This window comes from Anas acuta, chromosome 6, assembly GCF_963932015.1.
Source record: "Anas acuta chromosome 6, bAnaAcu1.1, whole genome shotgun sequence".
NCBI classification, from domain to species: domain Eukaryota; kingdom Metazoa; phylum Chordata; class Aves; order Anseriformes; family Anatidae; genus Anas; species Anas acuta.
In genome coordinates, this window is record NC_088984.1 from 25,243,780 (window position 1) to 25,270,438 (window position 26,659).

Sequence of the window (26,659 nt, forward strand, 5' to 3'; positions counted from 1 at the left end):
CATTCTAAAATTTAAAATAAGAATGTCTTCTTTTGTGGTAATCATGGCAAATCAATGAGTTTTAGTGCTCCTCCTAAGGTCACATGTTCTACTTTGCATTCAGATTTAACATAATCTCAATATTTATCTTTTATACTTAATGACAGGTATTCATACCATTTAATACAGTACACAAAACACAAAAATTTCCTCAGACCTTTCAATACATTTCACAAAGAAAACAAAAATTATTTCTGAATAACAGAGAATGTATCATGTAGGCCATAAGTATGGATCTTTCTCTCAACCAAAATGTCACTGAACATGATACAGTACCAGAAAAGCTTTTCGTTCAGAAAAAAATAGCATTTTCTTATGAAAAGCAAGCCTGTATTTTGTCAAAAACCTCTTATCAGTAGAGCACAGAACAGTGGAAGCATTTTGCAGTCACTTTGCATTTTTCTGCATGTTCACACTGGTACTTGACAGAACAGCTTTATGTCTTCAGCAGTTGATTCTCACATGCATCAGCCTCTGGGCCATCTGATAAGGATTGTTCTGCTCCTCTAAATCAGTACGTACATTAGACTTCTGCTTAGCTGACGTAAGTATGTTTCAGTTCCAGAATGTCTGTTTTATCAGGGCAACTCTCAGAAGTCCAACCACAAACAACTGTCTGGTCAGTTCCTAGTCTTCGTGATATTATAATCCATTTTGCTTATGTTCACTGACTAGGACACCAGGCTGGAGTAGAAACCAGGACATCCAACTATTAAAATAAGCATCTTAATTCACAATTCTGTAGTTTTTTCTCATGTGCATGCTGAAGGAAATTGACTGCATATTTTCATAAAGAAGCAGGTGGCAAAGCAGAGACTAAAAAATCATAAGGGAAATAAATGAACCTATTAACTTCTCATTCATGTTCCTTTTCACAAATTGAATTTTCTCTTTTAACTAATCAATAATTTATTAACAGCATGATTGTAAATGGCTGTGGAAGTGCTGTCAGCTCCAGCAGAAGGTGCCAAACCCTTGATTTTAAGTTGAGACCACTTCATAAGAGCTATTCAAACATAAATATATAAATTGTAACTCTAATACCTAAGCTAGCCCCTCTGTTGAAAACAGAACAAAGATGAAAAAAATATATAAATTATATCAATGAAGTCAAGATTGAATCTAATGATCCAATTACATCTGTGGAACCAGGTCGACTGAACACGTAATTGTCATCTCTCCAGAAGAGCAGGAAATCTATCTTGTGCAAAAGTGCCTGACCTAAACTTTTGCTCACCTGATCAGATTTCCATTTCCATATTCTAAAATTCTCAAAAGAACTGCAATACATAATACATGCAATATTTAGCAGGTTTTGATCCCATATTCCCAATGTATGTTTAGAAGACAAATTTTCATGACAGTTGTATAGGATGGATTAAAAAAGATAAAGATTCTAGAGAACTGAAGCATATCCTATCTACTATTCAGAAATGTTTAAAGTTCCTGGAGGCACAATGTACTTTTTTTTTTTCTTGTTTTGTTCAGTCATTTTTGACAGAATGATAGGAAATTTCAGCTTCAGTTCTTTGTCTCTAGAGAGACACACATCAACTGAAAATATCTACAAATGTCAAAAAGAAACACTCTATTAAGCAGCTTGGAGAATCATAACTGGCATAATACTAAAAGATCCCTTGAACTTTCACATGCCTATCAATACAGCTTGCTGTGCAGCAGTATCAGCTGGAGAGGTCATGTAGATGAAAATGCCTGAGACCTCTTCAAACAAAAACAAAACAAAACAAAAAAAAAAAAAAAAAAAAAAAAAAAAAAAAAAAAAAAAGGAAAGAAAACTACTGCCACAATAAAATAATATTTTACTTTTCATTTATTTTCTTTGAGATGTACTTCTACATACCACTGCAAAGGAAACACTTCCAAGGAACTGTATATACCTGATATGCTGGAATGATTGGCTTCTTCCCATGACCCAACAAACACTACCATAAGCAGCTCTGCTGCCTGTAGCTTTCTCAACCTAGCTCACAGGAAAGGAGCCAGTCTACAGAGAAACCCATGCTGTCTTTGGGTTTGAGGGTTGGCACAAGTTTCACCTCTGAGATTATGTTAAAAATTCAATTATTAAGAAAATAATAAAGTCAGGCTTTAAAAAGTATTAACAAAATAGATAATCAACACTAGATATGGAAAAGGAAAAAAGAAATAGTGTTCATAATAAAACTGTAATATACCACAAGTACCTCTAATATCCATTTCAAGCAAGGTAATTTTTAATAACAGAAAGGTCCCTGCTGTACTGATTTGGCTCTAAGTCCCCAGCATTTAAAGCTGTGCAACTAGTTTGGTCTGCAACATATACATGTTTGAAGGGAATATCAGTGGGAATGTTTTATGACTGTTTTCTATCTTGCTCTCTGAAGCAGAAGAAAAAGCAATATAGGTGTATAACTATGGAGAGGATTAAAAACCAGTTAAACGTACATCGAACACACTGAAAGATTTTCCATTTGCACCAGCCAAAAAAACATATAAACCTCTAAAAAGCCAGTGCATAAATAATGTAGCTGCTTAGGTCATCTGCAAAGCTTTCTATATAGTAAAGAATTGAATTATGGTTTCCTGTTCCGTTGTTTGTTGTCTTTGGTCAGTACCCAGGTGCATGGAAAAGTTTTTGAAGTAATGTTTATCACTGAAAAAGAAAATTCCTAAGAGCTACACACTGGCTAGCTTCTTTAGCAGGAAGAAGAGGATTTGCTTAATGTTATTTTGACATACAAAACATAAATCTGGTCTCAGAAAAAGATGCTATATAATCTAGTCTCTTGTTTCTTGAACAAATTGTACAGTATCAGAATTGACAGAAGATTTTACAAGCCCTAAAGTGCAAAGCATTCTGTGTAAATATACATGATCATTTTTACTTATTAGCTCTAAAGTTGTGTGGCTTTGCTCCTTTGATATTATGAACTAGAAAAATTTTGAATGGTCTGTCATTTATCAAGGTTCCCTTCAAGAACAGCTGCTGCATAGCCAGACTGGAGAGCTGGAGAGCTCAGTCATGTACCCAAAACAGTAAGCAATTACGTGGATAAGCAGTTCCATTAGCATCAAGAGGGAGACGACGTAATTACAGATTTGTACAACTTGGCCTCAGAACAAAACAAAAACAAAACCAGGACCTTAACTTTTGATCAGTCATCTTATACATTAAATATACATTATGCCCAGAAACAGGAGGCTCAAATCCATTATCTAATACAGGCATCTAGCATCATTTGAGATGCCCTGGCGTATCTCACCTGGTCCCCAGCTGCTGCTCCAGAAGAGCGCAGGTGTCCTGCAGGTCCTGTGACATAGCTGCCAGCCCTGGGTGGATGTCTCAGACACCCTGAGGTGTCTCAGATGGCACTAGATGCCTGTATTTGAGCGACTGATTCACGCCTAGGCTGTCATTTCTTTACAGGTTAAGCAGATATATGCTCCTCCAGACAGAAGATATTCAGTTCAGAAATCACTGAAATCTACTTCAAGATAAATGGGAGAAGGGTTACATTTCTTCAGAGACAGAGAGTGTGTGGGATGGTGCTACTGCAGTATGACATAAAAAGCCGATCTCGTACATGTGTTGTGAGAACAGAAAAAAAAAGAGAAAGCCAGAGAGACGGAGACAGAGAAAATGCATATGCACTGCAGTCTTCTGAGATGTCAGAAACACTATTATCCCTCGTTTTGTATGATTTTTCACCTTTTGCAATTGATTATAACCCGATTTAACACGCAGGCCTCCTTTGTTACCATGCCCAGGTTTTAATTTGCTTCTTATTCAGGCATGACCCCAGAGCAACACACATAGGAAAGTAATGGAGATTGTTGCATCTAAATATTTTTGCACCACCAACGTGGTAGTAAAGGAACACAGATTACAGCTACCTCCACTCCTGAATAAACAATGACCATAACACAAGTGGGAACAAAACCCATCTGATAAAATGTATGATTTTTTTTGTTGTTCTCTTTTGAGATGAACTGTGATCTGTAGTCCAAGCTTGGGTTCCACACTCTTAATCCGATTTATTAGTTTCTTCGTCTGACTACCCGGTTACCCAGGGAACATGCGAGTGTTCCAGTGTAAGCATCTCCCTCCTCCCCCTTCCTGTCTCCCAGTACTAAATCTTCTCAGCCCCATCGTCCCTTTGGACTGAGGACACACACTGCGGTTCCCTGGGGAGAGACTGGCTGAGATTTTTTTTCAGTCATCTCTGTGAGACTGTGCCTGCCCCTGAGGAACAGACTCACAACACTGCTTCCACCAGCAACAGCGGAATGCAGGCTGCTACCTGGACTTCACATGAGGGCTGCTCGTTTGAGCTGAAAATTCATCCAAATCACTTTCAGATATTTTAATGTGAGAATAAGAAAGGAACTGAAAGATGAACTTGCTTAAAGCACCAGTTATGATGAAATGAGCCAATAATAAAAGGCCATGTAAAATGATAGTTTCTTGAAAGACAGCTCACCTGTTTATATGTATAAATATATATATATATTTCATCATGTTCAGTCACTTTCTAGGTTTTATGATTGTATGAAAGATCCAAAACTTTAATTTACAGAATAAGAATATTTTCAAAGATTTTTAAAATGTGTGAATAGGATGGATACTGGACATTAAAGTCCATATATTAGCCCGTATATTTTTATGTTGAGCTAACAGTCAGAAAAGAGGAATCAGTAGCTGACAAAAAGCAATTTGAATGATCAACTAAGCGGACAATTGCCAGAATGTCCTTGCTGGATTTACTGAAGCTGCATTTTACACATTCCCCCTCTAACTAGGACTGCAGGGAGTTCGTATCTTATCTCTCCCAGGCTTCACTGTTTCATCTACACAAAATTATCAAATACAATTTATGCACAATACTTTGTACCACAGGTCAACAAGAGGAATTTATTAAAGCAGTAAAATGTATTTTCGTGGGTGCTTTCTATCTGTAGAATTTACAGACATCTCAACAGCCTTTTATATTTGCCACAATCATGGCAAATATCATTCCTTAAAGGGTTATTAATAATATTTACAAATTTTTAATTTCATGAGATTTTGAAAACCATTAGAAATACAATCATACACATACATATACATGTGTATACACATATAGATGTGTATACAATCATGCAGTTGTGAATGTATTCATGGCCGCTGTACCCAATAATCTTATACATAAACTTTTGGTATCTTTTTTCTAAAGAAAACTTTTGTTAATGCAATGCCAATTTATCTATTATAAAATTCAAAATAAATGTGTTTGGGCTATTAACTACTTCTGTGTCATGCATGCAAGGAATTAATTCAGTAGCTTTACGTGTTTCAATTGAGGCATTATTTGTTTTCTTCGGACCCTCAGAACACAGTAATTCTGTTCTTTTCCCATTGTTCACCCAACACTAAAGAGCAGGAGGCAACCTTCTTATGCTGCTGTAGAGAGCTTCCAGCTGATAGAAGTTATTTGACTTTGGTTTTGGCCTGTGGCGTTACTACTGCTGTACAGAAATTGTTTCCTAAAAAGACATTTAAAAAGTTGTATTAGAAACACTTTCTTTAGATTGCTTGCTTTATTTTTAGGAAGCCATCTAAACATATAAAGGATCATATAAAGAGAGAGCAAAATATTGGCTTGTTTCTGCTCTTTTAGGATGTCACTGGCTCTCTCACACTTCCTTGCCAATTAAAGATGTCAGCAATGCCACCAGCCCCAGGCAGCATAGCATTTGGGGTAGCTGCACAGTAGAGACCTGAAAACTGGTGTCCTGAGGCAAAATTAAGACAAAATTAATTTTGTCCCAAGACAAAATTAAGTTTAGCCTGTGCTTCTGAGAAGACTTGAATTGGCTCTGCTGCAAATCTATAATTGTAGTATTTACAGTTTTCCGAAGGAAAGGAGTACTATTTGTTAAATCAGAAAGCCTTGTTTGTGAACAATGGAAAATACTACTAAACTGTACTTTTCAAATAGTGCCAGCTATTTTGCTACAGAATTGCACAGCATACCATATCACGTCACTGGAGACTAAAATAAAACCTTCCCAGAAACCCATGCCCTATAATACTAATTTTAAGAGATTCCAAAGTTATTCCAAGCAACTGGCTTTATCTAAATTGGTCTATTAATTCCTATAGTCAAACCGATTTTGAAAAAGACTGTATGTTTTGTGTAAACATAAGAAACGACATAGAACAATATGTTTTCTTTGTGCACCATATGAACCATATCTCACAGACTGTCAGCTGAAAAGAAGAGCAGGGCTGAAAGTTGGGAGAATATTCGTCTCTTCACTTGTGATTCTTCCTTAGCACCAAAGGCTAAGGCAGTAACTACTTAAAGGCAGCTTTGCCCCTTAGTGGCCTCTGAAGAAGATCCTCCATAGCAATGTCTCTCTGAATACATTTCTGTTAGTCATTTGTCAGCTGAAAGACCATACCTTCAATTGCACAAAATATTTTAGAGGTCTCTTTGTTCAAAAGCCCAAAATAAATTCAGTGTTCCACTTTTTCTTTGTTAGGGCCCATCAGTCTTGCATGTTCACTTTATTATAGTTTTGCTTATGTTTTTGCTGCTACTGGCACTACTGACATTTAGTCATAACTATGTCATACCAAAAGAAATAGAAGTAAAAGAAAAGAAGAAATAGTGTATCAGCAGAGGAGTTTAATAGAGGTAAAACTGGATGGAAGTTCCCAGTACCCGGAACTTTCCTATTTTATATGGAAAACCTGAGATCAGTCTCATCCTGCTATTTCCTGACACAGAAATAACAGCCACTGTTCAATTAATAGTGAACTGCACTGCCACTTTTTATATTCTTTCTGATGAGAAAGAATGCACTTATTCATTTACTGTGATTGAGTTTGTTGGATTGTCTAGGAAACAGCTGAAGTACACACAGGGACAGGGCAGCTGCAAACGTCTGAAAGTGCTGATGTCTCAGAGTCCCACTAGAGGAATTCCCTTCAAGGTCAGGGACATTCATGCCCTGTACATTCCCCAGCCAGAATAGTTTCACAAGAAGGTAATATATATATATATATATATATATATATACGTATATATATATATATATATATATATATATATATATATGCATATAAAAAATAAAAGTTTTAAAAAAGGTGTTGATAACAAGAGGAAAAAACTCTATTGTTCATATCTTGTAGTAGCTAAGAAAGGACATTCAGTGCAAAGGAAATTTTCCTCTTTCTCATTTTCTTATCATGTAATGTTTATCTAACTAGCTTAGTCCTCTTTAAATCAGGAGATGCATCATGTCCAGATGCGAATAGTTTAAAATTTTGTCTCAGTCTGAGCTTTAAAGTATAAAATAACACCTAATCCTGTAACTTTTATCCTTTCTAACAAGGATAGATTGTGCTACTAAAACTGTGAATCTGACTTAATGATTTTCAAATAAAATAAATAAACATGCTTTGTGCTTGGTTTTAACTTTCAAAAGTATATATGTGAAAGTGAAAAACAGTGAGTAAATAAAAAATATTTGTTTTGACAAAATTTAGTGATTTTAAGTTACTTAGCACTTAGTCAAATCTGACTTTTGAATTTTCAAAAATCAAAAATTATTTCTGACTTGAAAGAATGTTTAAGAAAATAAAAAACACCAACACCACATTGTCACATAGAAAACATAGGCTATGTTAAATAAACCATTTTGGAGCAATCTCTTATAAAAAATATAAGACTATTAATCATTTAATTCATTGAAAGAATTACTTTCAGAAGAAATCTGCAGTCCATTTCTCACATTTGATCACTTTGAATAAGTAAAAGAATCAGCAATGAAATCTTCTTTTACAACTTGCATATTCTGCTCTGCCATCACCCTAACTATGCCAGCTAGGGAAAGGGTTGACCTACTGTCAATAAAAACTGTAAAACCATTTCAATTTACTCCCACTTCAATTAAAAGTGTCACTAAAAATTTTACAGAGTCCTACTAATTTACTATTCACGGTTAAAGAAAGAGGTTTTGCTCACTTCTCAAAATTTCAACAATACATACTTACTGCTTTCTATATTCAGTCTTGAGCAAAAGGAAACAATCCATATAAATGTAGTAGTGGGTGGTTCTTCACATTCTCTAATAAATACATGGTTAAGAGCTTTTATGCTGTACGACTATAGCCAGTAGACTCTTTAAGCTTTCTGAATCTATTTTCCTTTTCAAAGAGAAAGAGGCTTGTAATGTGAGGCTTTATTTGGTAGAATAGTTTGTATTTTCATAGCACTTTCTATCCAAGGATATTGTGGCATTTTATAAACAAGTTGAGAGTTACACACCAAATTTTTATCTGTTCTACAAATAGGGATACTGAGGAACATGAGAAGCTAGGTGCCAAGGGTCATGGGAAATATGACACAATTCTCTTGGCTCACAGGCTTATTCTTTGCCACTCTGTGCCATGTGTTTCTCCTGTACGCTGAAAAACATAAATAAATAAATAAATAAATAATAAATAACACTAGCAGGGAGTTAGCTACATTGCCCAGAACTCAAGACACTACAATTACTGACTAATGAAAACTGCCTATCCAAACCTTCTTACATAAAGCTTAAAACGTTTCCTACATATTACAGTACTGGTGTTTACATTCCTGTTTTTCAACCACCTTTTTGCCATGCTCTGATAAGTTATCTCTGTTCTCTGGTCATGTTACTGTCCAGATTAAAAAAAAAAAAAAAAAAGTGGTTTCAGAGGAATTGATTGTGCCAAACCTGTTTCATTCTGTTGGACATGAGTAGCTGTGTCCAGAGTATTTTTAGCCTTTCAGGCTTGAGATAGAAGATATAAGCCTGCAAACTTAAAACTAGAAGGGTATAGATCTCTGAAATACACAGAAATATACTGGAAAAAACAGAAAACATGCTGGTTACTACTGTGCCTCAGAGGACAAAGTCTTTTCTTCCATTTTCAACATAGCAGATCCTTTTCACAGTCCTCTACAAGACAGTTTGCTGGTTTAAAACTTTGTGACTCTGAAGTCTTCAGAAACTGAAAGGATGAGTGGGAATGGGGGGATGGATCTTCTACAAAAAGTTTTTTTCCTACTATTTTATCTACTCACAAGGCATCAGAACTAGTGAGTTCTGATGAGTTCTAGCTCTAGTGAGTGAACTAGTAAGACACTATTTTGCTCCTGTTGTAGCTGGTGCACCCAAGTGACAGCATCATCAAAACTCAGATAAAGCTTCATAACAGAAAAGTGGTTATAAAGCTGGACTTCGCTTGTTTTTAGATTTCACTGTTAGAGGTCTGGACAGGGTTGCTGACATTAATATAATTGCAAGATCACAATAATTCTCCTTCCCCATTTTGAAGACCATGCATCAAACTTAAGTTCATTTCTGCTAACTCCAGAATGTGTAGAAATGACTTTTTGGTAAAACTGGTCTACTACAGGCTTTTTACAAGTTATTCTCAGCTCTCATTAAAGTATAAAGGACTGAGAATCACAGGCTGGATGGGAGCTCAATAGGTCCTTATAAAAGCACACTTAGCTATGAGACCAGACTATATTTTATCCCTAAGCTAAAGGAAACTCATCAGGACATAACGTAACTGCTGCATAACAGTGGATCTATAATATCTCCAGTTAAGTCACTTATTCACTGAAGAGCTTACAGTATTAGCTATGAAGAGAGAGACACAAGACTGAAATTTAGAGTAAGGTTCTTGATTATAATAACTTCTGCACCCCCCCCCCCCCCCCAAAAAAAAAAGTGTTATTAATGTAACTTTATTGTAATGAAATCAAGTATCAGTGAACATAGAAAGTTGCATTTAAAAAAAAAAAGTCATTTGTTTTTTTGACTTTGCTTATTAATGTTCTTTCTGTTCTTTAAAATGCAGTATCTCAGGTAATCCAAATTGGACAAATTTATTATTCAATGCAAAGAAATTTAAAGGCTATTAAATGCACAAGGCCATAATCTCATAAGAAATGTTAGTACATTTTTCGTTCAATAAATCTATAGTACTGAAAAATAAAATACGTAAGCCACATATAGTGATTGATCCATCATAAACCTATGAAGTCAGTCTTTCACTATATAAAAATTACCCTTATTTTATTTTCTTATTTTTAAATTAAAGACAGATGATTCTAGAGTGCCAGGAACCATAATCAGTCTGACAAAAATAGTATTGATTTGCAGTTGCATCATGTTCAAAATTCTCATTAAGTGGTATTTCAGTTCTCAACAAATTTATGGAGCTAATGATAACTCTACAGGATAGCAAAATTCAAATTACACTCATGAAAGCTGTGCTTATTCGAATATATTTGCAAATACAGGTCTAGAGACTAGAGACCATCCTTGTTTTCAAGTGGTGTTTCACTATGTAACTCAGTTCTGACTTTTTCACTAGTAAAATAAGCAAGGATAACACAACATTTTAATCTGCAAATCATTTTATAATTGGTATGCTTAAAAACACGTTATTGCTTTAGCTTTTTTTTTCCTAAGTTTTGCAGAGGATGAGATAAACACTTCAGTATCATTAAATAGTAGATATCCTATTAGTGTTTAATTTCCCTTTTTAAATTTCTGTTACGTAATGACTGAATTCCCACCACTTAGCAAAGAGCAATATTAGAGCACAGTTATTCTATTTTGCTTATAAAATACTTAAGCAGGTTGCCGTATCTTGGGTTGCTTTCTAGATGTTCAGAGATGTATCAATGCCAAGATTCACTTTCACAACATAATATGTTATGCAGAAATAAAATTGCTCTGAAAGCCACTGGGACAGAGGCCACATGATGTTACAAAACTTCTGGGAAAGGAAGAGCCTGTTTGCTGTTAAACAGGACAAACAGCTCTACATCAGTAAATGAATGGATGGTGCTTCCCATGTACAATATCTACAGTATTTACAATTATTTAGTACTCGCTTTAAAAACATTCTCAAAACATATTTTTAAAAATATTTACTTGGATTTTAGTATGTACATGCCAACAATAGGAACCCCACTCAAACAGTTTCTAATGAGGAAACTGATTATTTAGCTAAAATTTTCCTTTGAAAAGTCTCCAAAATTTATTGCAATCAAATCTTTTCCTCATCTATAAATAAACTCCACAGAACCAAACTGAAATACGTATCTGATTTCACAAGATCTTGAAAAGTTTTTTTACCTAAGATATGATATTTCTCAGCTCATTTAAGAACTCCTGTAATGACTGCTTGTCCAAAATTCTCATCTGCTGTGCAGATGGAGGAAACTCCACCCACTGGCAATGGTAGATGCCTACAAAGCCACTAGTGGAAGAAGTAGTTTCTCAAAATTATCAGAAGACTCCCACACGCTTTAGGAGGAACATCTGAAATACTTACAAGCAGATCCCCCTTGCCTTATTTCCTCTTATTCAACATGACCATATGATAAACACATTTTATGACCTGCTCTGTCAGAGGTCCATGTTGCTTCATAGAGGAGTTCAAATGTTTGATTGCCAAATGTACAACTTAAATTCATAACTGTTATTTCTGATGTGTAAATTGGGTCAGTTATCAGCAAACAAAAGAAAGAATTAATCCTTCAATCAGCAGGCTAGTTAAGCATGTGTCATGACCAGTCCACTGCAGTCAGCTACTTCCATGTTCAAAGTTCATAGATTTGAGCATCAGAACAGATAGCTGAGCTTACCTATTCTGATGACTTGCATAAAATTGTACAGCTGCTCTTGGTCAAGCTAAGCAATGATCATCAAATTTTTCCAATCTGCTTTCCCCTGGTAGTTTTTACGTAGAGATATCAAGCAGATTTCTTGGTTACTTTATGGTCCTGCTGAGGCAGAGCACAGGACCACTGGATCTGTGGACCACAGGCTGAAAAGCACATGGCTGGAAGACAGAAGTATGTACCTGATGGCACATCATGAGATCTCTGCAGAAAATCTTTTTTCACTGCCAATTCCTTTGCATACCAAAATGATACCTCTGTGCTCTCTCACTATATCCCCAAATGACACACAAAAATAAGTTGCTTGACACATTAGGGCCTTAGTTTTGAGACCTACCCAATAAAAATCAGTGGTGATTGATTTTAAATCCCCTTTTGAACTTGAAAAATACTATGTTGTAACCACACTATATTAGAATGGATTATTCTGAATTTGAGGGAAACTATATGCAGATTATGAAATATTTAAAATTCTTCCAGTCTTTTTACACAAGAATTTTGGAACTTGAATGTTTAAACTTCATTGATTTGTGCTTTATGGTGCAACAGCATTTACTTAATTATGTTGTTGAATATTTTCTTTTTTATTTCTACACAAGAAATAGCCAAGATTTTTTAACACAATGCTACACTAGTTCCCAGAAGTTTTGAAAACAGTAAAAAGCAGATGTCCAGGGAAGACAATGAGAGTGCAAGTAGTGCACAGTGACATTGGATAATCTCCCAGACTTCAGCCATATGGGGATCAAGGACTCCTGACACAGAGACAGTTTCTATGTATCTAGGAATATACTATCTACCTTCTATGAAGCTTTTCAGTCTCATCCTGCAATCACATAAACTTGTGGTATCCACAGTATTGTTTGGCAAGGAGTCCTTCAGTATAATGGCATGTTTTGTACAGAATCATTAATCATTTACTAATAAAAGGTCATGGCAATGACATTTCTGTTTCTTGATCATTTCACTTCTTGCTCCTGGTAATTCTTAATATATTTATAATACACAACTTGAAATCCTGTTGGCACTGTATGCAGGTGCAAAATCCTTGCTCTTTTTAACCCAGGATCACATTTATAAGTCTTCAGAAGGGTTTATTTACAGACTGGAGTAATGTGCATAATACATTCATGAGGTTGGTTCGTTTGGTTGGTTCATTTTGTTTGTGTTACATTCATGAGGTTGGTTTGTTTGGTTGGTTCATTTTGTTTGTGTTTTTTTGTTTGTTTGCCTGGTTGGTTGGTTGGCTTGGTTTGGTTTTGTTTGGTTTGGTTTTGAATAGTTAGCCTTCAGAGAAAGGAATAAAACTCATTGCATTATGCAAATGGATTCCTACTAGAAGATGTAAAGTTCTTTCTTAGGATAAGTGAGTTAGAGGACTCCTAACAAAAGAAGCTTTTATCTGTGTTAGGGAGTCCTTGATCCCCATATGGCTGAAGTCTGGGAGATTATCCAATGTCACTGTGCACTACTTGCACTCTCATTGTCTTCCCTGGACATCTGCTTTTTACTGTTTTCAAAACTTCTGGGAACTAGTGTAGCATTGTGTTAAAAAATCTTGGCTATTTCTTGTGTAGAAATAAAAAAGAAAATATTCAACAACATAATTAAGTAAATGCTGTTGCACCATAAAGCACAAATCAATGAAGCTTTTATCTTCTTTTGTCCTGTGTGCGTCAGGAACAACTTTTCCATAAAAACATAGTTGCTGGTATAAGACTGTCTTTCATTTAGCCACAACCTTTATTCCCAAGATTGTTTCTTGTTATTTAGTTTTCAGCTACCATCTTAAATAAATTATTTTGTTGTCCATATGGTCATTCTAGGATGACATCTTTAGGACTGTTGTCCTAAGCATTCCCTGCTCAGGGAATCCTTCAGCTCCATGCACTTTCAGGCAGATGAATCCAATCAAGTCATAGGGTACTTTTTCTGCCTCCAAGAGGAATAGTGGCACTATTGAGTCAAAATAAATCTCTTTGGAAAGATCTGAGTCAGAATCACAATACTTCACAAGAATTCTAGCTATTGAAAATGAGAATCAGAATCCAGTACTGTTATTTGTGAAGAAAAATAGGATATAGAGGGATCTAAATGAATAAATATAGACTTAGTATATACATGGGTGAAAAAAAAATCAAATGAAAAGGAGTGAAATCAATGGGAATGGGAGAACACAGGAGACTGGAACAAACTTTTTGATTATAGTAGAAGATATACACAGGATTTAATAGTTAATTAGAAACCATCAATATTATCTTTTAATATGAGGAAAGAATGTGGAGGAAAAGAAAAAATTTAATCGAATTTAGTGCAAAGGGCAGGGCAGGAAGGAATAATTGACTAAGGAGTGAGATAAATGTTTACATGTGTAGTAAGAACTGTTCAAAGACTTTAGACAGGGATTCACATAAAACCCTTAGTTCATTCACTTAGGCACAGTTGGTCCGAGGACTATGAAGATGATGAATCCCACAGCATGTCTGCCTGAACTACTCTGGTGTTGGGATAATTAACTCCTCTGTGTGCTCTGAAGGGCAGACTTTAAAAGTTTCTTCTAGGCATTGAGATGATGTTCTAAAAGTAGCTATTAAGCAAGGTCTTAAATTTGCTGATTAACATGAATCTGCCAGGATACAAATAGATATATCCAAATAGTTCCTTAAGTCCATCTCTACATTTAGAACGTGCTGATGATTGAAGTCACTCTCCATATTTGGAGTACTGCCTACTGTCAAGATCTTCAGCCTTTCTTTCTTATTAAACACGGTAATCATCATGAACAGATTTACATAGGAAATCAATTCATGCATATCTAGATATGCCTATCTAGAAGGAATTAGGAAAAAAATATCACTGGAAACCTGTGAAAAGCAAATGTTAGAACAGAAAGAATTAAATCATGACGATGGCAGCAATCAACCAGATATCTGAATTTGTAGCTCCCCAGTAATTCAGAACATACTTTAAGAGAATAGCATGGTGATTAACTGGGGAATTATGGAACCATGAACAATTTAGTGTTTTAGGTTTAATAAAGACTGAACCAAGTAATCTCAATTGCTTTGTTTATGGAGCAGTACAACAAGTGAGTAGAGTAGAACATACGTAACTGGATTTCCAGAAAGATTTGGACACACTTGGAAATATAATGCAAATTGGCTCGCAACGGAAGGTAGCTTTGAGAATTGAAAATTCTCATGAAAATGATAAACAAAATAACATCCAGATGAGATGTAGCTTTGCTAATATCTGAGACTGAAAACTTTTTTTCTTTTTTTCCTTATGATTTTATAATGGCAAAATTAAATTGTCTGATTTCCAGCCAGGTGAGAACAAAGAGGATTTAAAAAGAATTGCAAATGTACAGAAAACAACATTATGAAAACAATCTCATAGTATTGGAGGCTAGGCAAAATGCGAGAGAATGTATTTCAATATCTAGTTCAAAGAGAGGTAAAAATAAGCATTGCTGAGATAAATGTAATGGGACCAACTATTCATGCTAGGATGTCTCTGAAAAGTGCCTGTAATTCAGAGAAGTTTAAATACATCATAGAAAGGAAAGAGGGATTTATTATCATATGACTTCTATAAGAAAAACTGAAATTAAGTTTTCCTATAGCCAAGCAAATCTATTGAAAATAGAAGCTACTCAGAGAGTATTTGCCGGGAGATTGAAAGGGTCAGTTAGAGAGGAAAGTTAAAAATAATTAAGTATAGATTGGTTCACATGTGACTTGACTGACAGCATCTAGAAATATTTTGAGATCATAAACAAAAAGTAGAATAGTTATTCAGTATGAGCTCTCATATTAATAGCCTGAAATTAAACATGGAAAAACTGAGGCTGAATATCAGGAAAGCTTCCTGGCAGTGAAACAAACTGGACTCCCAAGGGAAACAATGGAATCTACATAGTCTTAAACTTTTAAAACTAGACTAGACAATAACACTCAATGTATTTTGGGGAGTATTTTTGCACTGGCAAAAGATACGGCTGCATGACTTGATGCAGCCATAGGTCATTGCCATTTCTGCTTTCCATAAGTCTGTGAAGATATGCATAACCTTCACAACTGCAGAGTCAAGAAGGTTATCTATCTCAGTTTTCATAAACATTAGCAAAAATTTGAGATTGTCACACTTCCCAAGAAAAGACCTGACTTTGAAATATTTTTCTTCAGTTATTCCAATGAAACTCACAAAAACAATTCAACCAATACATAGGGCAGAGCCTGATTTCATGTTTGTCGTGTGCAATGTTTTGCTCATTTATTAAGACAGAATAAAAATGTAAGACTTTTGGTGAAGTGGGATAGCTTATGTCCTGCTGATATGCTGTACTAGCTTGTAAAATAACTTTGATGCCAAGTAGTACTGTTTCATGTTTTGTGAGTTTAATTTGTTGTCATGGAGACTAAAGTTGGTCTATAGGTGTCTTTTTCTCATTTGCAACCTAAAGAGATATTTTTAATAAAGTCAATGGGAAAATATTTTTAGTTTAAAGTTTAACCATCCTGTTAAATATTTCCTCTTAATAATATGCCAAAACTTTTTAAAGCCTCTTGATACTCATTCCTTTCTGCACACATTGTTTTCTTTACAAACAGAACATTTTATGTTTAGTGCCAATTACTGCTCTTGTTTAACTTTCATATAAACCCGACTGACGTCAGCGAGAATGCACAGGTGTAACTGTCAGCAGAGCAGTAACTAGAAGTTAGCTGTAATGAACTAAGCAGTACACTGTGTACTAATGTGCCAATAAACATAATGATTATCCCAATTATGAAAGTTTTAACAAGTTGCATAGTTTATTGATACACCCTTGCAGACCATACTTTCCCAGTTTAGTCTTTGAGTTAACTGCTAAGTTACCTTGTGTGCCTTAAATGAGAACACCAAAAAGTGCCTGGAGCAGAGTTGTTCTGCTGTTATTTATGTCACAAAGAAACAAAAGTGAACGTTCATTTACTCGCTAATCTTTGTAACATGGAAACATTTTGCTTTCCAAAATTAGGTGGTTGAAACAGGGTTAGTTATAAAAACCTCCTGCTTGTCTGAGAAACAAATCTGAACTGGCAAAATATTTGAAGCAATATTCAGTAACTATCATCAAAAAAAAAAAAAAAAAAAAAAAAAAAAAAAGAACAAAAAAAGTTTAATAAAGAGCTTTTCATTCTGTAGACAAATAGAAGGCAGAGAGTTGTTGCAATGCAGTAATTTTGTACCTTTTAAAACTGTTCTAATGAATTCTGACATTCTGAGATACTATTGCTGATGGAAAAAGTAACAGTGAGAAAGTGCTAATAAATCCAAGGAAAACATGATACTTAGTTGTGAAACAGAAGGTTTGATGGCACTGTTGTTAAGGATGCCTTGTGGCTTTTACAGTTCTGTTTATATTTCCAACACACTATGCAAACTTTCTTCAGCTAAAAAAAACATGCAGTAATGGAACCAGAGGGGAATAGGCTATATTGTGAACAAGTATTCTGTGATACCTCTGTTACAGGGTCACGTCCCCTGAACAGCTAAGCAATGTTGAGTTCGTCTTCTGCATTTCTTTGGCAGTACAAGGTGCACCTCTCTGCAAAAGGCAGCATAAACTCAGACTGTTGTTTAGGGATGAAAGTAGAATTTAAATGGCAATAGGCCTACTACTGGCCCTAATTTCACTGCCAATTGGCATTATATTCTGTTACGTCGACATAATTAAATACATTATTTAAATGCACATTACTGATGCAGAAGTGATAAAGCATACCTACAGGGAATCATCCGTGAGATTAGTATATTATAGCCTTTACTATTAACAGTACAATGTTTCTGTGTGAATTATTGACTATAACAGTGAATCTGCTATACCAGGGCTAAATTTTGCATCATTGCTTTACACAGAACAATCTTCTATCTGTTCTGCCATACCTAAATGCTTATTACACCAAATGGTATTAAAAGTGATTGACATCATACTCCGTTCTTGTCTGTCCACACACCTTCTAGTTGCTCCAGAAGGGACCTGGCATAGTGGTTGCAAGGTGAGTCAGTGATGAAAATGAAAAAACTGACTGCAACCCTGGTAAACAAAGAAGAGACCTGCCTCCCCCCAGGTCACCTGCCCAAACAGACTCAACCCTTGGCCACTGTTACATCCTGCTGTGCAATGCAGGGAAGGAAATGTGCAACAGGGGAAGAGTCAGTGTAGTTTAGGTGTAGCGGGAAATTTTACTCTAAATAACACTGCAGAGCCAATCTCAGTGGTAGATAAAATGGCCTGTTTCTTACCAAAGCTATCCCTGCAGCAGCACAGACCACATTTCTCTGAACACACAATGGCCTGCAGATGGTATGAAACTCACTCAGCATCCTAGGGATTATTGTTTGCATATACAACAAAGGTCCCATGACTACTGGGATCAAACCATTTTTTTCTTATTGGGAATTATGTTCCTTTTAAATTCATATGACAGCACAAACTAAAGAAGCTGGGGGCTGTTTCTGACTTTTGGACCACCCGGTCTGATACTAATCATCTTCACCTTTGTCCATTACAACAACTTGTATATATCCATGTAAGTCTGTTTACTTCCAGCAACAGGCCCAAATTACTGTGGTTTTTCCTTTACTTCTCCTTTACACGAAGGCTCAGCAAGAAGACGCTGACAAGTTTAGATACAGTCAGAAAACATATCTTGAAAGGAAATGCACTCTTGGAAAGGCCTACTGCACAAGGTCATGCCCAGCATCAGAATGAGAAAACGCTATATTAACTGAGCAGTCCTTGTGATCTCAGTAGAGGAAAACCTTGACAGTGGATATTTTCAGTGCTAATCTTGACATATTTCTTTTCTGTACCTATATTTGTAGAAATATGGTTTAATTAAATATTAGAGCACTGAGATGTACTCGCATGCAAGACTGCCTCTGTGCATGCTGTAACTTAGATTAGTTATTAAGCCTTTCTATCTAGGGAAAAAAAAAAAGGCAACTGAGAAATATAACAGACAAAGTTGTGGCAAACAAGAAGTTGGTGAATAGCTAAACTATGAGGAAGAAAACCAATATTAACAGAGCATACAGAATTTTAATTAAGTAAAGCAATAAGGGCTTAAAAGATAAACAGAAAGCTGATAAAAATCAGTGAGATCAAAGTAATAAGTTAACTTATTTCCACAAATAAGTTAATATGATTTGTGGAAGAAAAAAAAATATCAAAACCAGCTTGTAGTACTGATTTCCCCATAACAAGTCTATTTTAATATATGTAGTACCTAACCAAGTAACAATGACATATGCAGATGGTGTTTTGGAGCATTAGTAAATCTACAAGTAAATCTACCTTTTTATCTATTTTTTTTATCTTTCTCCACTACCATGGGAAAATTTCAGAACTGCTGACAGGCCCAGCATGGAAAATCACTACTTACTACAGTTTCCCATGCAATTATTTTCTTACCTGTGCATGCCCTAATGATCAAACAGAGTTATTGCCCATATTTCTTTGAAGCATTTTGCACAGCACTACAGGTATGTTGGTAATGTTATAGGAACTCTGCAATCTTTCACCCTTCCACAAGTAAATATTAGTGTAAATATTAAAACAACAAAGATAGAAGAATCCCAGTCTTCAGAAAACATTTTAGGTCAGAAAATATTAACTTTTTTGCATTTTTTAATGTAGTTTTGTAGTTTTTTGTAGTTTTAATGTAGTTTTTGATTGCAACTTTGGACACAATCATTGCTTGCAGGGAAGACCTCAATAACAGACTGATCACTGAGCATTTCCTCCATGTTTAAGACAGAAAAGGAAGCAACAAATAGAGTCTCAGTCACTTTTTCAGGACAATCAATTTTTAGGTCACAACCTCAGCAAAAATATGATTTAGAGACAGTGGACAGCTCACACCCCACAACAGTTCATTCTTCTTTTTCCCTTGATATTCCTTGAAGGGTATCTCAGCAATCAGCAGATTTTAATGAAATGATAATTCTACTAAAATGCTTCTTTGAATGTACAAAATTAATGTTTTGTACCCCTTTTTCAGAACATATCAGAATCCTAAAATATTCTAGGCACTCTAAAATCTGAATAACAAACACAATATAAAGATGGTGAGGAACAGTCCAGGCTGCAAAAGCTTTGTGATTCCTCTTTAAAATATGCAATTTCACTAAATGATATACATCAGTCTATCAAAACCTTTTTATAATATGTGGTTTAATATTATTTTACTGGAAGGAAGGAAAATTAAATAATTTTTAAACATCAAAAAAGCAACATGATCTGAACAAACTAGGCTGATCACCAGTTCTACCAGACAGAAAAGAATCCTCATATTCCAGAACTATAATGTCTTAAGTTCATATTCCTTTTCTATTATTAGATTTTCTTAAGAAAAAATCCAAGTTTCCTTTTTTCATCAGTCAGAAACTGTATTGAAGTAATTTTATAAATAATTTTATTCTTTTGTGTCAAGACAGCAAATGACTAATTAACAGTTGTACTATGGCAGACACATTTTGCACAGATGAGAATAGAGAGCTAACGGTCAAGAATAATAAGAGAGAAAAGGTTACAAAAGGAATTTTCCCATGAGCTTTTTGCTCCCTACATGCTATAAACCTTCTCATCTGAGAAAACTCAGATGGCCACATCATACCAAGAATTACCATGCAAAGTGGGGGTAGGATACTAAGTAGATTTGCCAAGCAATGACACTCTTCATGCACTTTTGTTCCTTTGATGATGGTACTGCTTTCTCATAATAAAACAGATATCAGCATGTTTTTTTGTTGTTTTTTTGGTGGTCTTTTTTTTGGTGTTTGTTTTTTTTTTCAGTCACAAGAGACAGAAAAATGACCATAACTAAAACAAACATTAGCTGCAAAATCAAGTATTTTATCTTATTTTTCTGAATCATATACTCCCTGAGAATGCAAGATATTTCATTGTTTAGTGAAAGTCCCTGGATAAACGTAATGTCCTGCTTTCATTTCTCTTTAACAGCAAATTTCGTAATATAGTTTTTGGCAGGATCAGAACAGATTGTGGAAATAATTAATAGCACTGTTTTATGCTTCACTTTGTTCTATTTATACAAAAGAAAAAGCGAGGAAAGTTGGCTTCTGCAACACAGGTAACTACTGTTTTATGAATGCTGCATATGGCAGGACTTTAGTTGTAAGTATATATATATACATAAATACATATACATATATATGTGAACCAGCATTTCAGCTTTATTCTTTCTGGACTAACTGGACTGTATTTTACATGGAGCTGTCAGAAAGAAAATAACCTGAATACATGCTGAAATTGTGCTGGCATGAAAATAAAAACTTTTTGTTTGTTTTTCTTCTTTTTTTTTGTTTTTTTTTTTTCCTTTTCACATTAATGTAAATAAAACCCAGGATGTGTAAACGTTTTAGATTTACTTTACTGTGCAAATTCTTACTCAGCTTTATATAGCAGCTGTAGTTTTAATTATTTTGACAAATTTGATTTTTTCCCTTGAGCTTCAGGTCTGCAGGAATCAGGAATCTCACACCAAAACTGTTAACAAAAGCACTCTGTAGAACTATGTGACTGTCTTGGAAGGTCGCTTCACATAGCTGCATTGTAATTTCAAACCCATCCTATTCAGCACAGAGGACCTGTGAAGACAGAGTCCTTTCCTGAGTTGGACAGAATCTCCTGGGGTCTGGGCAAGGAAGCAAACCTAACAAGCCAATACTATTAATACTATTAAAACTCAAATTTAGTAGAAGGTCATTATTATCAGTTTGAGGTAAAATCTCATGATGTCAGTAAAAGTTACAATGCAAATGACCAAAAAAAATAAAAAATAAAAATACTCTTTGTCACCTTTCAGGTACAACAACATCTCTAAAGTAAAACATGATTTTTCAAAAGGAAAGCAATATTTTTTGCCTAGCTTCAGAATTGGCTGTACGGTTTTGCCTAAAACCTTCAAATGATTTAAAAAATAAAAAATAAAACCAGCCTGGTAGAGCAAGTATGGAAATTTTACATGTATATTTAAGAAGATTATAAATGAATGAAACACATATTTATAACCAAAGTGTTGGGCAACTTTATCCCAACTGCATTTTGCAATTTCCATTCCTTCTACACTACATTTTTATCTTTACAGTCTTTATTTCCCACTTGAATTGTGTTACTGTCCAGAGGCCTGTCCACATGTGATAGTTTATTCTACTTCTGAAACGCTCACTCTCCCCCATCTCCTGGCACTGTAGCTACTTACTACAGCACATGCTAAAAATACTGCATTAGCTCTGAACAGAGCTCAGTCATAGTATTTGGTTCCTATTAGGGCAGCAGATGGGGCATCACTGGCTGTGACCTCCCATTCAAGGAATGGCATTCATGGGATATAAATTTGTTTAAAGTTAAGATATTTTTCCTTTCCCTTTAAGTATCATTTCCTCATGACTTGTTTTTCTGTGCTATTCCAGCTCATATTCAGATTAACAGTTTGTTTCTGGAAATGCTCTCCAGCCTGTTAAATTTTTATTGTGAAATGTTTTGACTAGAAGACAGAGCACTCGTCTCTAAAGCAGAATAGAGACAGCAGTCTGTATATCCCTTAAATGAGCCAAGGTTTTCCTGTCCACTTTAATCACAGTTAATCACAGCCAGAAATCATTCTAGTTTGCATAATGTTCCATGAATAGTGAAAAGCTACTTAATTACATCTATGGAGTACTTAAAACTCATGGATAAGAAACCATCAAGGAAAAGATAAACAGATGATACTTAAATATAAGAAACTACTTTTTATACATTTCTTTACTAAGTCACTTACCCCATCAAGACACATTTTGTTTGAGGTCAGAAGTTTGCAAATATTTCCATATTGTGACTCTAACATAGCTAAGAAAAATGTTTCAAGGTGTCTCTCCCAAAAAGGGCAATAAAAAGGGGGTATTTATTTTTTTGAGAGGTATTCAAAAGAAAAAAAAAAGTATATGAGAAGAAAGACCGTACATTTTCCTAACCAACTCTACACATAACTTCCAAGTGAGATTATTTATTTCAAGTATGGCTTGATGTGTTACAAATTAAAATATAGCAATAAAAATAATCTATTATTCCCAACAATACATACTCATAAATCTTACATTCTAAAGATGTTCTAAAGGTCTCTATGGTTTCTTAATAAAGCTGCTTTACTACCATTACTTATTGTCAAGGACAGAAAGTTTTGTAGGAGTTGCTCAGGAGTAATGTGTAACAGCTTATTTTGAAAGGAAATGTGGAAATAATTTCAATAGTCAGAAGGTCCTCACAGAAATGTCCTGTCAGCCTCCTCTGTTATTCTGAGTATGGCTCTGTCTGAGGTAATCCTAGAAGTCTCTAAGATTAAACAAGGGCTGAGCAAGCCCTCTATATGAATATATTTAATGTTTCGCTTTCTTTTTTTTTTTTTTTCTGTAAGTTCATTCTCTTCACTAATGGCCAACAGGGTACTTATTCCCACACCTAATTCATGTTTTACCATGTGGCTATCCATACATTTATAATCAAATATCTCTGAGTAATGCTCTGCCCATGAACATTTCTTCAACTGCCTAGACTGAAGAAAAGTTTTAAAACCTCAGAGTTCCTATGTTTTCATTCTGAAAGCCTGTTGGTTCTCTTGTATCTGCTCCCTGGCATCTTATATCTGATGTCAGTATTAGATTCTAAAACATTTTTCAGCATCTTGAAAATCATTGTTCTACATTTCATTTTAAGGAAGTATTTTCAAAAAGTCTTAAAGAATGCTTTTCCTTTGCACATTTCCCACCTTTGAAAATCCTTTACTAATCATTCTCACTGCTCAGTAGAAAAGTTGGGACCAAATGTCATAAATAAGTCAAATTCTCAAAGCAGAATATGGAAAGAACTGCTAAAAATTAGTAAGTGCATTTTACGCAAAATAAAGTGCACTTTCTAAGCCTGATTCATCGATTTCTAACAATGGCTTTTAATTTTTAGTCTTGGAGATTTATGCCTTTTTTATCCTAAAAAAAAAAAAAAAAAAAAAAAAAAAAAAACACTTTATATTCCTACAGCTATAATTTTTTGTAAGTTTATAAATTAAGAACATATTTAACTGGAAGCCTTAAATACCAAAACTTCATTGACTAATTTTAAATTGCATGAAACGGACACTCCTTTTTGGCAACTTCTGCTATAAGATTCCAAGGAGATAAAGTTCTTGTTGCTGAAACTGCATGACAGTAGCCAAGTTTAGTGACCACTTCAAAGAAAAGTAACAATTTTGCCTAACCTTAATTTACACTATTAACATTGAACAAATTAAAACAAACAAACAAAAAACACAAAGAGCTCATTCTACTTTTGACAGCATGTGGATGGACACCTTTACCTAGCTAGAGGTACAGAGAATTAAATCTAGATTTGTGAAGCTGCAACAATGTGCTTTATACTGTCAGACAGAGGTTTAGGACTGAAGAGAGATAAATTATTCCTACCACTAAGCGTTGTTTGCATTTTTGCAAAAAGATATGTTAAACACAATGTGTTCCTGTTTAGATCTGATGTTTCACACATGGTCTTTCTTGACGTAATTTGAATATGTCTGGTCAGATACAGGTTTGGTAACACCTGAATGCTCTGTCTTTTCAAAAAAAAAAAAAAGTAATTAATAGCCCTTGTAACAGCTGTTTATCACATTGCCAAAAACACTTCCTATGCATCTGTATCTTTGATATTAATATCTGGTAACTGACATAATGGAGCAGTCTTATCCCATTGGTGTGAATATCAAACTACCAAGTATTTTACTATACTTGATTAAGCATCAGGATAGTTTTCCATAGGAATTGGTATATAGGTTAAGTTAAGTTAAGTTCATTTAATAAGCCATTAAAATCATACACTACATACAAAAGCATGAGGTTAGTCCTGGTTTCCTAGTAAGTTTCTTTCTAGGAATACCCAGTTTGCAGGATTCTGTCATTCAGAGAACCTGATTACCAAAAGATTAGTAGTTAAGTCAGTTAGAAATACAACTTTACCTTTCATGTTGCATATGGAGACTGCAGTAATGAAGGACTTTACAGAAATACCCAGACCAACATGTTCAACTTCTTCATTCATCACAGACAGAAAGCACCCTTAGCAAGTTTGCAGACAATACAAAATTGGGAGTGTTTGATAAACCAGATGGTTGTGCTGCCCTTCAGTGGAAGCTTAAGAAGCTGGAGAAATGGGCAAATATGAATCTCATGAAGTTTATATCATAGGGAAAGGCAAAGACCTTTACCTGGGGATGAATATCGATCCCCATGCACCAGTACAGACTGGAGACCAACTGGCTAGGGGAAGGGAAGGGAAGGGAAGGGAAGGGAAGGGAAGGGAAGGGAAGGGAAGGGAAGGGAAGGGAAGGGAAGGGAAGGGAAGGGAAGGGAAGGGAAGGGAAGGGAAGGGAAGGGAAGGGAAGGGAAGGGAAGGGAAGGGAAGGGAAGGGAAGGGAAGGGAAGGGAAGGGAAGGGAAGGGAAGGGAAGGGAAGGGAAGGGAAGGGAAGGGAAGGGAAGGGAAGGGAAGGGAAGGGAAGGGAAGGGAAGGGAAGGGAAGGGAAGGGAAGGGAAGGGAAGGGAAGGGAAGGGAAGGGAAGGGAAGGGAAGTCCTGGTGGACAAGTTGAACACCAAGCAGTGATGTACCCATATGGTAAAGAAGGCCAACAACCTTCTAGGCTGCATTAGGAGAAGCAAACATTGGCAGCAGGTTGGAGGTGATCCTTCCTCTTTGCTCAGCCATGGTGAGACATACCTGGAGTGTTATGTCCAATTCTGAGCTCCCAAGTACACAGAGGCATGGACATACTGGAGGGAGTTCAGCAATGGGACACAGAGATGATTAAAGGTGACTGAAGCACCTGTTGCACAGAGAGATTGAGAGCCTACCTAAGATATTTCTGATGGCATGTTCCCAATTGCCTCTTGATGGTGGAGATCTGACTCTGATATCATTATATGAAAATCCTTAGGCTAAATTATAAAGCTTTATTTTTATTTTTTTAGTAAAAAACTGTAACCCTTAAAGAATGCTCTCTAACACTGATGAATGACTGATGCTTGTTACAATGGATGTGAGAAAATACTGAATCAGCACAAAGTGCCTTCAGTGATGTTCTGTTTATAAGCTGAGCATCGTTAATTAAGATCTTAAAATTTCCTCAGGCCCTAATGAAATTAGTCTGTAAAGGGGGTCCAGGAATTCTATGTTGCAGTGTATAGAAAAATCACAGCTGGACTTTTACATATGAAAGAGATTAAAGCTACTGCTGTTCAGACTTTTTGCTCACTGCTTGTAACAGCAGAAAGTCCAGCAGAGGCAAGTAAAGAACTGCTCACATGAAGGCACAAACTAATGGCAATCTACTTTCTTGGAGACTGGCGGTAAAGGATCTGTTGCTTGCCAAAGGAATTTGGCCATGTCCAACAATTCTTCATTGATGGGTAAAGCCATCCATCTAGGCACAGATGTGTGCAATACATTCAACACTGTAAGGATTTTCCTGGATTGCTTCCACATAGATGTCAGGCAACTTTTCTCATAAGATCTTGGAAGGATTTGTAATCATCTGGGATAAAAGAGCATGATTAAAGGATGTCTGGCTTGGCTGGTGATGACAAATATACTGGCATCTGCTATTCCTCCTCCTGAAAATTCTCTTCCAAGGGAACCAGATCAGTAACAGTCTGAGCAATAGGAGGAATAAATATATCTTTCATGGTCTTTGTGGTGAAACCTTATGGAGTTTTGAGATACCCCATGGTGGAATCTCAAAAAGAGGTATCACTTGAGGAGCTGAGGCCCAGGCAGAAGGATCCCTGTAAGGAGGAAATTAAGAA

At 35.5% G+C, this 26,659-nt stretch overlaps 1 protein-coding gene across 12 annotated transcripts in view; it reads right to left on the bottom strand.

Moving 5' to 3' along the window:
- The window catches only part of PDE1A (phosphodiesterase 1A), a 222,140-nt gene that overhangs the window by 73,712 nt on the left and 121,769 nt on the right, over positions 1–26,659 (bottom strand). Inside the window, exon 1 of one of the 12 annotated variants that reach the window (XM_068685900.1) lies at positions 3,303–3,471. The exons of the other annotated variants lie outside the window; for them this stretch is intronic. Within the exon in view, the coding sequence (XP_068542001.1) occupies positions 3,303–3,358 (56 nt within the window). The 5' untranslated portion in view covers positions 3,359–3,471. Of the gene's footprint in view, positions 1–3,302; positions 3,472–26,659 lie in introns of those variants that run through there. 12 annotated transcript variants of the gene reach the window in all.